This window comes from Electrona antarctica (assembly GCF_951216825.1).
Source record: "Electrona antarctica genome assembly, chromosome: 8".
NCBI lineage: Eukaryota > Metazoa > Chordata > Actinopteri > Myctophiformes > Myctophidae > Electrona > Electrona antarctica.
Genome location: NC_136789.1, coordinates 44,659,655 through 44,671,440, shown reverse-complemented (window position 1 = coordinate 44,671,440; position 11,786 = coordinate 44,659,655). Strand labels below are relative to the sequence as shown.

Here is an 11,786-nt window from a genome sequence, read left to right as displayed (position 1 = left end):
TCTCTCTGTATCATTCCCTCTGTCCCTCTCTCTCTGTATCATTCCATATCCTTCTTCCTGCCCCTCCTTCACTCTGTCTCCTTCAAATATTGGAATTCCCAGCAGGATTCTCTCGCTCTACACACGTAGACACGTGCGTGCACACACACACACACACACACACACACACACACACACACACACACACACACACACACACACACACACACACACACACTGACCGCTTGCTTTTCCTCTCGATGTCACACAGAGTAATTGATTGTCTCGTAAGAAGCATTGCTAACCCTTCTTCTGATAGTTTGTTCTTCTCTCATTTGCTCTCCTCTCTTAACATGCCCCCCCACACACACACACACACACACACACACACTGACCGCTTGCTTTTCCTCTCGATGTCACACAGAGTAATTGATTGTCTCGTAAGAAGCATTGCTAACCCTTCTTCTGATAGTTTGTTCTTCTCTCATTTGCTCTCCTCTCTTAACATGCCCCCACACACACACACACACACACACACACACACACACACACACACATGCGCACACACAGACAGAAAGAGAGACTCAAGGGAGGAATAATGGAATGAAAATTCTCTCTTTGTTGCCGTCTCCCTCTGCTCATCTGTCTTGCTATTGGTCAGTTCAATTCCCCCCTCCCATTTTCACTCTGGCCAATCAGCTTATTACAATCTCCCTCTGTCTCTCGATCACAAATTGCCACCCTCTCTTTCTCCACACATACGTGCATTCAACATCCCAATCACGATCGCACACAGATACACATACTGTACATGCGTCGAACTGCTGCTGCTTGTCTCTTCCTGCCCCTCTCTCGCTGTTTGTGATATTTCCTCTTGGCTCTTATTGCGATGTCGGCCTTTAATGTTGGATGTCTCTCCCTCCGGAGAAGATCGACTGCTTCCCGTTGACAGTTGATTGCTCCTCTCTCTCTCTCTCCTCCATCTCTCAGAAACATCAGGTGAGAACAGCCCCCTCTCTCTCTCTCTCTCGCTGTATGACACCACCATGCCGCCATCCTCCATCCATCACAGCATCTCTCTCTCTTTCCCTCTCCCCCCTTCTCTCTCCTCTCCTCTCCTCTGGTCTCCCTACCATCCACTTATAATGCACGTGTGGTATGTGTGTGCGCTTGCACTTGTGTTATCAGTGTCATGGGTATCGTTACTGTCTGCAGCTTCGCCTGTGATTGTTTTGTTGAGCAACGTATAACATGACAACTCGAAACATGACCTCATGTTCACCTGTTTGGCCTGGACTGGAGCCTCCATGATGTGACGTTTCACACGTCGAGGAGGAGGATGGGTGTTCCTCCTATCTATTCGATGAAATACAGACCACGTACAGGCCACTGAATCCCAAACAGGTGAGATGGCTATAGACTAAAATCCATGGTGTTAATTGTATCAATGTGCAACTCTGAGAGTGTATACAAACGTAATCAACTTAATTTGAGTTTAATTTTAATCAATGGGTCAATTTAATTGAGTTAAAGCTACAATCCAGAACTTAAGGAATCACGTTTTCTTTGACCCAATCAGTATGCTAGGTAGAATATTATAGTAGTACATATTATAGCACATCTGCAGTGGTTGGAGGTGGTCCCCCTACTCGTCCATTGATACATTTAGACCAGGGTCAGGTAGGACACCACCTGTGGTTGGAGGTGGTCTCCCTACTCGTCCATTGATACATTTAGACCAGGGTCAGGTAGGACACCACCTGTGGTTGGAGGTGGTCTCCCTACTCGTCCATTGATACATTTAGACCAGGGTCAGGTAGGACACCACCTGTGGTTGGAGGTGGTCTCCCTACTCGTCCATTGATACATTTAGACCAGGGTCAGGTAGGACACCACCTGTGGTTGGAGGTGGTCTCCCTACTCGTCCATTGATACATTTAGACCAGGGTCAGGTAGGACACCACCTGTGGTTGGAGGTGGTCTCCCTACTCGTCCATTGATACATTTAGACCAGGGTCAGGTAGGACACCACCTGTGGTTGGAGGTGGTCTCCCTACTCGTCCATTGATACATTTAGACCAGGGTCAGGTAGGACACCACCTGTGGTTGGAGGTGGTCTCCCTACTCGTCCATTGATACATTTAGACCAGGGTCAGGTAGGACACCACCTGTGGTTGGAGGTGGTCTCCCTACTCGTCCATTGATACATTTAGACCATGGTCAGGTAGGACACCACCTGGATGACAAGTAAACCCGCCTGAAGCTCATAGGCCCCAAACCCGCCCCTGGACAAGCGGGGATTCCCTCTCGCCTGAGGATCTTACAGTGTAGTGTCCATGGCCAGGAGTTACATCATGGAAACTAAACCACACAACCCAAAGCTCTACCAACGTTTTATTTCGAACAGTGTACAAATGGAACCAAATGGACTTCAAAGTTAAATTAACATTACCGATTGTAATGTGCATCAGCTCTAACACGTCTGTGTCTGTTTCAGACTGTCATTCAATCATCTACCATACCCTAGCATTATTTGTGGTGTCAGAAAAGTACATTATGCAAATGTCTCTGTGTGTCAGAGAGTGCATGTACAAATGTAACCTTAATGGTTTCAACCACCAGTTAAATGAGCACGGACAATTTCACAGTGTGTGTGTGTGTGGGATGTGGTATTGGAGGAATGTCCAGCTGGTATGGATGGAATGTGGGGAGGGGAGGGGCTGGGAAATGAACAGGGGGCTGCAAGAACTGCCAGAGGGATGTAAATGGAACCCTGGAAGTAAATGGAATGTTTACACAGTAAGATTATCTGTATTCTTTTAGTTCATTTTGAGTATGAAAAATGGACCCGTCTCAGAGTCACATCAACAGTAGTCTTACTTACAGTACAATAGTACAACTTTCATCTGTCATCATTGCTGCTTGTCTCTTCTTTCTTCCTGCGTGAGAATATTAGCATTATTAGAAGGCTGTGAATGAATTTTGCTTAATTTGTGTTGCATTGTATTGCAGGGTTAAAATAGAAAATGCCAATATCTATCAGCTATTTTCGGTGAGCGACACAGTTGGGAGATGAGGCGTATATTAGGCTTTAGCTTCAGTACAAAGGATTCTTTAGTTCCATCAATGGAGACAGTGACACAATGCATTTGAAAATACAAATGCTTGCGCTCTCTCCCTCTTTCTCTCTAACGCACGCACGCACGCACGCACGCACGCACGCACGCACGCACACACGCACACACGCACGCACTCACGCACGCACGTACGTACGCACAGAGACAAACACAAGCACCCCTGTCACTGTCTGTGAGTGATGTAACTGCTTGTCTCTCTTGCCCTTTAGACCTGAAGGTGGTATTTAGCATTGTCAGCCAACACTGTTAATTACTACTCTTAACCTAAGAGGGGTCTGTGTGTGTGTGTGTGTGTGTGTGTGTGTGTGTGTGTGTGTGTGTGTGTGTGTGTGTGTGTGTGTGTGTGTGTGTGTGTGTGTGTGTGTGTGTGTGTGTGTGTGTGTGTGTGTGTGTGTGTGTGTGTGTGTGTGTGTGTGTGTGTGTGTGTGTGTGTGTGTGTGTGTGTGTGTGTGTGTGTGTGTCTCAATGGTGAAACCTTACAGATTCGATAAACTCTGTGAGTTGGTTTAGTTGCCATGGATAACAGGAACAGAATTCCTGTCCTCCACCATGCTTGGTCAGCCAAGTTTGTCTTGCCTTGCTCGTACAGTGGGTCAGTCTTATTAATAGTCAGCATCTTTCTATGCAAAAGGATATTGGTTAAATTAGGGCCTTTTTGTCCTTTCACAGGAATCTATAGCTTTGTAACTAATAACATTGTTAATTGTTCATGACCTCTATATTCCGATTGTTCAGTAGGGGTCTCCCCATCTCTCCAGCTGTTTAACAACAGAAAAATCACACCTGTGTGAAGTGAGGGGCGCTAATATAGTAAAGTCCAACTCATGTTGATTAGGTGATGTAATGGTGATGTCAAACAAACGGTGCCAACACAAACATTAAATGCCATTAACAATAAAGAGACAATATGATGTAATGAGGGACAATATGACGTAATGAGGGACAATATGACGTACATTTTCCCTTCATTGTCAATGCCGTTTTTAAAACAAACATTGAACTAAAAACAAACATTAAACCTGTATATCGGGACACCAAATTCATCCAATCTGAAATTAAGGAGACATTTGTTAGTCCTGCCAGGGGAAATTCAGTTTCAGCTTCAGATGCATTGCATATGATGTGCACTTGGGCAGGGTTGGGGGGGCAGTTAGGGGTTAAGTGAAGACTCCCAGGGACACTTTGACGCATAGGCCCGGGTTTGAGAGGCGAATCGGTGACCTTCTGATTATCATACAGCCTCACTCTATCCACTATGGATAAAAAAAATGACCACCTTTTACAGTTTAATTGAGACTATCGGTTGCCAGTTGGATCTATGGTTCTGGACAACTGCATTAACGAGTGACTCGTGGCGGGCACCACGTACCACATTGCTCAGGTCTTTGTCGATGTGCGCACCAAATTTGAAGTTGGTTGGTTGGTCCCCTATGCACATAGTGACATGCCTATATATAAATGATATGGGCATATCAGGTGATGAGTGCTGTGGCTGTGGTCCTCCCATTAGGCAATTTTAATATTGGATAGCCTATCAATTGCCTATCAACAAAAATACTGTAGGCCATTTTAACTGTATTTAGCATATATTAGCAAGTATAGGGCTTAAAGTACTTAATCTCAAACTAGAGTTCTGTAAACTCTAAACTGTGAAGTGTAGACTAACAATGCAGGTTATCTGTAATAACATTCTACTGTTGGTAGTAGTAGTCAGTGTCTCGATGGTTATCTCTTATTTCACTCACTGCAGCCCAGTTAGTCACAAGTCATTTCATTACTCTGTGATGTTATGAATGCTCACACACAAGTAGGACCCCAGTGTTATGTACTTGTGTATGGATGTGCAGCATTGCACTGCTATCAGTGTGATATATATCTTTACCTTTGTATTATTATATATTTTTTAATTATTATTTGGGAAGTCCACCCTGAAACAGATGTTTTCCTTGATGTTTTCCTTGATATTGTGAATTCTAGCTTTCTGCCGCAGCTAACAACTGAAAAGTGGAAAAGTCCTTGATCTATATGATGTATGATTAGGCAGAAGAGTTGTTTGGTTTTTGGTTAGTGTGGAGCAAGGTGCAGTTTATGCCATTTATCTAGTTAATTATTTGAGTCATGGTGAACTTGCTACTAGACACAGATGCAAGTAAATTAACTAGAACTGCAAATTCCACTGTATGTTCTCCCCTGAGATACAACCTCACAGAATATCAAACGGGGAGCTTTCCAGGTTTCCAGGTCAAAGATATAAAATTCTCACTGAGCTGTTGGACATTTCCTACTGTGTCGGTGTTGAACATGATTTCAAAAGTGCAAAGAGGTTTGGTCCCAACCATGGCTCCAGGATGTGCTTTTACTATGAAACCAGTCCATTAGCATTAATGTTCATGAAAACTGACTAGAAGCAGTGGTGTTTGTGTAACCTAGCCATTTGGATGAATTAAGGGACCAAGCCCAAAGGGACTTCTTGGTCCCTTATTGTTTTTCACTGTTTTTTCTGGCCTCCACCACAAATAGCAGTTCTGGCTGAACCGTAACTTGGCAATATGGTACTGGGCAATACAACTTCTATACACATGCCAAACAACTTTCGTGTTCTGACTTTTGACCTTTGACCTTTAGATCACCCACCATTTTTAATTATTGGAAAAACAGTTCAAATCTATCTCCTCCCGCAATCTTTGATCAAAATGCACGAAAATCACTTCTGGCTTTTGTCTTTCGTGTATCTTATTTAGCCAGAATGTGTTTCTGTTCATGAGTGATAGAGAGAGAGAGAGAGAGAGAGAGAGAGAGATAGGTGTGTGTGTGTGTGTGTGTGTGTGTGTGTGTGTGTGTGTGTGTGTGTGTGTGTGTGTGTGTGTGTGTGTGTGTGTGTGTGTGTGTGTGTGTGTGTGTGTGTGTGTGTGTGTGTGTGTGTGTGTGTGTGTGTGTGTGTGTGTGTGTGTGTGTGTGTGTGTGCGCATCTGTGTCTGTCTGTGTGATTAGATGAGTGTGCGTATGTGTGTGCACATGTATTTAGTTGTGTGAAAAGGCCATGAGTTCATATGTTGTTACAGGCGGTTCCTATAACACATTCCGTGCCCTGCCTGGCTCAGATGAGGATGGCTGATAATTATAACTGTGCTGATGTCAGACGGTCCCAGTGAGGACAGCAGAGGGACTGAGACAGAGACTCCTCATCAATGCTCAGCCTCTATACCAGTGGTTCTCAACCAGTGGTCTGGGGACCACCAGTGGTCCTTGAGGAGGTTCCAGGTGGTCCCCAGCTAAATGATGGAGAGTTGGTAACCAAATGGACCCTTATAGATCTTGAACTCTTGAGAGCGTAAAATGAAACCAAATGGACCAATAAAGTTACGTCTACAAAATTACAGAATGTAGAAGAATTGTTATTTTGAGCAACGTTATCTCTCCTAATGGTACCAACATCAATACAGCATGGATAGTGGACAAAATATTATTCAACGACAATATTCTTTAGATGTGGGTCTGAGAAGCTAAATCTCATCAAATGGTCGTCCGTGGCTCAAATGCCGAATAAATAATAACTCCTCTATACCACTGCATCTTACCTCACACAATAACAGCTTCTGCAGTGGTGGAAAAAGTACTCACATTTTTGAGGGGCTTATGGCCAGCTTTCCGGGTTTGTGTGAACACAAACATTGGCTTGTGATTGGCTGATCACCCCATAGCGATGATTTGAGTGGCTGAGCAAAGTACATATTGAAGATAAACGTGAGGGCAGAAAAGTGAAGACGCCAAAAGTGATAGGCCGGAATTACATTTGTGATGATTTGATTGGTTGAGCAAGGAATGTGATGTATGATGTTAAGAGCGCCCCTCACTTCACACAGGTGTGATTTTTTTACTTAATTAAAAGTATCAATACTGCAATTCAGTATGCAAGTACAAATCCAGAATAAAAAAATTACTTGAGTAAAAGTACAACAGTATTGGTATCCAAATTAAATGTACTTAAAGTACCAAAAGTAGAAAGTACTCAGTATGCAGAATGTCCCATTTCACAACTTTCCATATGTATCAAATGTATAAAATATTTTTAAAATAGCAGATCTACAAGCTGACAATCTGTCGCACTGCGAAGGTAAAAATACCTACACATTGCACTTAAGTACAGTGCTTGAGTAAATGTTACTACACCACTGAGCTTCTGTTTTTGAGTGGTGCAACCACTCCAAGGAACAGCAATGTCCGTCTTAACCTATGTGACTATGTGACTATGTTACTATGAGTACCAGTAGGGGCAAAAGTGGCGCTGTTGTGCCAGAAACGGAGAGAGAGAGAGAGAGATAGTGCTGCACTGTTGCCTGCTAATGAGAGAGAGAGGGGTAGGGGTAGAGGGGAGTTCACACGGGTGTGATTTTTAATGAATACATGGGTGGTTTCATTTGCTGTTCTTATTGGTAAGCGGGCAGATCCCTGTACACTCTCCTCTGCCCTCATGGCTGTCAGCCAGTATCGCAATCGATCAAATGCAGAGCAGATCCCGTTAACCTTGGCCTCACAAGTTTTGTGATATTGAAAACAAAAAAATATACTTCACATCAGTGGCTTAGACAGATGTGAGCCTAACTTTTACATACATTGGGGCAACTCAAGCTAATGTTATGACGTAAAGTGTACATATACTTCCTGGGCATCTCTTTGTAAATTAAACATTGAGTATTGTAGCCCCAATTATGTTCGAAAATACAGGTTGGGTACTTGGTAGTCTTGTACATCATGGATTTAATCCTTGGTCTTATCAGCAGGATTCAGAACTAATCCACTCTAATAAATGATAGGCAACCATGCTATTGCAGGAGTGCAAATCATGGTGGTGTGATGAGATGAACACTGAACAATATGTTGATGTTTTGTTGCCTTTCCTTGGGTATCTGGATGCAGTCATCCTAAAATGAGAACAGATATCAATTATTTAGCATAGAAACTGGAGGCTGTAGTAATGGTACACACACACACACACACACACACACGCACGCATGCACATACGCGTACAACGCGCTGTCCACACGCAGAAATCAACAGCTGTAGCAGGCCTTGCATGTCCAACATTCATGTAGCTGAAAGGTCATTGTGTTGTGATTAATGTGTGTGATGCCCGGTGTCCTGCACCTTGCTGTTTAACTTAATACATGCTTAGCTCAGAGCCTTTCTCTGTGTGGTTATTTAAAGAAACAAATTATTTCTGGACCAGCTCCTATACCCTATGGCTGTGGCACATGCTTCTCTTTCACTGAAATTATTCCCCTCTGCTGAAAGAGTGCCGAAAGAGAGAGAGAGAGTGTGCGTGCGTGCGTGCGTGCACATTTAGTCTATTATCTAATGTGCATGCTTCCTCTGTGTTTTGCACTTCTGTACTTTATGTCCATTTAGCGTGTCTTGTGGAAGTTCCATCTGTGACCTGTATTGTGTTTTTTGTTGTAGCTGCAAATAGTGCTGCAACTATCAATAATCTTCTTAGAGATTCTTCCATTGATTACTTTTTTGATTAATCAAATAATCGAGAAGCACATTTCTACAACAAATCAATTCACCACTTTTTTTTTTACTTTTCACCTAATGACATGCCCAAAACATGGATAGATAATTAATTGATTATTTATTAAATTATTGATAGGTTTAGATTTAGATTAAAGGACCACTTCACCACTTATCTTCATATAATAGGTCCTCACTAATAATCATGAAAAAATGGCGCAATTTTTTTCTACTCTGTCTGTGTCTCATAGGAGGGCTGTGGCCAGTTCAGAAACCGTCCTCCAGTGACATCATCGATGGGGAATACAAGCTAATAGAAACTGCAGGCTTTCTAGTCCTGAAAAGTTGCAATGCGAAAATGGAAGCCATCGTTCTCACGATAATGAAAATCTAAACATTTTTGTAAAAATATCTTGTTTAAAAAAATAAATCTGCCTAATGATGATGTCACTGGAGGACGGTTTCTAAACTGCCCACAGCCCTCCTATGAGACACAGACTGAGTAGAAAAAAATAGTGCCATTTTATCATGATTATTAGTGAGGACCTATTATATGAAGATAGGTTGAAAAGTGGTGAAGTGGTCCTTTAAATCAATTTATTCAATTATGTGTTGCACCCCATATCCCGCAAACCAAATCACTTGCTTGGAGTGATGGGTTGTTTCTTGTCCCTCTTCAAGTTCTGCACCCGCTTTAAAGTGAGAAGCTGTGAACACTGCAGTGTGTTCTCTGTAAACTGCGACATTGTAGAACTCATTTTTCATTTTTTTTCAAAGTTCACTTAAAAAACTGTCCAGTTCAGGGGTGTTTAATGAAAAGACAGCTCAGTTACTCACATACTTAATCTGCTTTCTCACTCACACACTGCAAGATAGAGAGTCTATCACTCTCTATACTACAGCATTGGAGTCTTATCCATCTACTCTCTCTCACACTGTGAGTTATAGAGTCTATCAATCTATTCTCTCACACACTGCTACAGAGAGTCTCAATCTACTCTCACATCACTGTGAGATAGAAAATCAGTGCGGCTGTGGCACGTGTTTCTCTTAATTAAGGCTCAGTGAAGCTGATTGACAGTAACGATGTCTTGATGCCTCTCACATTAGTCTAGATGAAGTAATATAATGGTGGCTCAAGAGCTGTGTAATTGGAAAGTTGTGTGTGTGTGTGGGGTCAATTGAGGGGGTTCCAGGGGGTCCCCAACTAAATGAGGAATACGACCACATTACACTATTTCAGTGGTTCTCAAACTTGTTTGGCTCAGGTCACCCCTGTAAATAGCATTTTCATCCACGGCACCCCTGAATTATGATGTTAGTGTATCTGTTGTTAGAATATCTGTTTCCATGTGTTGTGAGCTTGTAGATCGGCTATTTTTGGAGAAGAGACTGTAGGCTGAAAAAGAACACACCAAGTACAGTTCAACTCACGTCCGTTTTACTACCTGGTTGATCCTGCCAGTAGCACATGCTTGTCTCAAAGATTAAGCCATGCATGTCTAAGTACAAACGGCTTGTACAGTGAAACTGTTAAACTGAAGTGATATTGATACAAATTCCAAATATTATCAAAGTATTCTGTGACACACATGGACTTGCATCAAGTCACCCTTACGTGGCATAGCACCCACAGACACTTATAGTCATGTCCATACTTTTCTCTTGGTTACTTCCAGTATCTTGGCTGGGAAGTGTATGTACGGAGACGAGGTATGCGTTTTTGTCAACACACGACTCATGCTCACACCTGTTTGTCCTGAGGCAAAGTGTGACATGAAGAGAACTGGCTAATCCTCCATCTAACTGGAAGGCAACTGGGAGACAAGCCTTTACATCTGCCTCAGCCTATCAGTCAACTTATGCACATATTGTATGTTGAATATATTCTGCTCTGTAAACCATACTACTACTACAGTACATGGCCTTGTACTAGTGGTCTGCTTGCATCAAGCATTATTTTCATTCAACAGTGAATGCCTTACGATATACAGATAATGATTTATAAATGTTACATGAACAGATCACAGCATTCCCAAGTCATTACTAGAGATGAGATTCCCCACACATTCCACAACAGGGAGTCATTATGTTAAGCATAGAGAATATATCTTCTCGTTTAAGGGAGAGAATATTTTTGTATTGACCAAGACCTATTTAAAATAGATTTGTGAAAAGGATATTATTTGTAATAGACTTGTGGAATTATTTTGCAACCTACATGAATTTAATTGTGACTTTGTGAGATGTATATTTTTGCAGTATGGGGATTCACACAGTGAGAGTGTGCCCTGCAGTCACGTGCCAGCCAGTGGTGAGAGGAGGATGAGAAGTGATTGTTCTATATATAGGCCTGTATATAAGTACTGTATGTATGTGAAGACTTGTGACTGGACATTACAAAGGAGGAATGGCCGTGTGTGTGTGTGTGTGTGTGTGTGTGTGTGTGTGTGTGTGTGTGTGTGTGTGTGTGTGTGTGTGTGTGTGTGTGTGTGTGTGTGTGTGTGTGTGTGTGTGTGTGTGCGCGTGCATGTGCGCGTGCGTGTGTGTGTGCGCGCTCGCGTGCGTGTGTGCGCGTGCGCGCGAGAGGGAGATCCAAAAATGGCATGGGGGGGGGGGGGGCTGTCCCTGTCCCTGTCCCAGAGTCTTCTCTTCACTTCTCCTCTGATGTATCACTCTGTCTCCATCACCAGGGTTCAGCACAGACAGACAGACAGACAGACAGACAGACAGACAGACAGACAGACAGACAGACAGACTAATAGAAGCTGTAGAAGCAAATGGGCAGTGATAAATAACAAATGTAGTTCCACTGTCTGGCTGCCTTTAGACCAGAATAGTTGTTAATGGTTTGGTGCACTGGATATACCCCCACTCTCTTTGACTTGAAGTGCACAAGCGACACGTGTGCTGCTAATCCTTTTACAATTATATCTATCCAAGCCCCACCACCCCTCCTGAAGAGCTACCAGTCCCCCATCCATTTGTTCTCACCATAGGATAGGACACAATTTGGTGCTAAATATCCCAGTGATCGAAACGTTGAATTAATTAACCAGTGTTGCAGACTCTATTTCTTCCTCTTTAATATATGCAAGACCTCACCTGCAAACGCCCATTGAGTTCAGTTTACCACATGTAAAGTCATCCATGTCCAAA

The 11,786-nt window shown here is 42.9% G+C and overlaps 1 protein-coding gene across 3 annotated transcripts in view; it reads left to right on the top strand.

The window, feature by feature from the left end:
- Positions 1 to 762: 762 nt before the first annotated feature.
- LOC306928343 (tripartite motif-containing protein 3-like) overlaps positions 763 to 11,786 on the top strand; it is a 37,396-nt gene continuing 26,372 nt past the window's right edge. For all 3 annotated transcript variants that reach the window (XR_013790678.1, XM_079508377.1, XM_079508376.1), the window contains exon 1: positions 763 to 978. Coding sequence is in view for 2 of the 3 variants with exons in the window: in XM_079508377.1 (XP_079364503.1) it covers positions 889 to 978 (90 nt within the window). In the remaining variant the exon portion in view is untranslated. The remainder of the gene's footprint in view (positions 979 to 11,786) is intronic.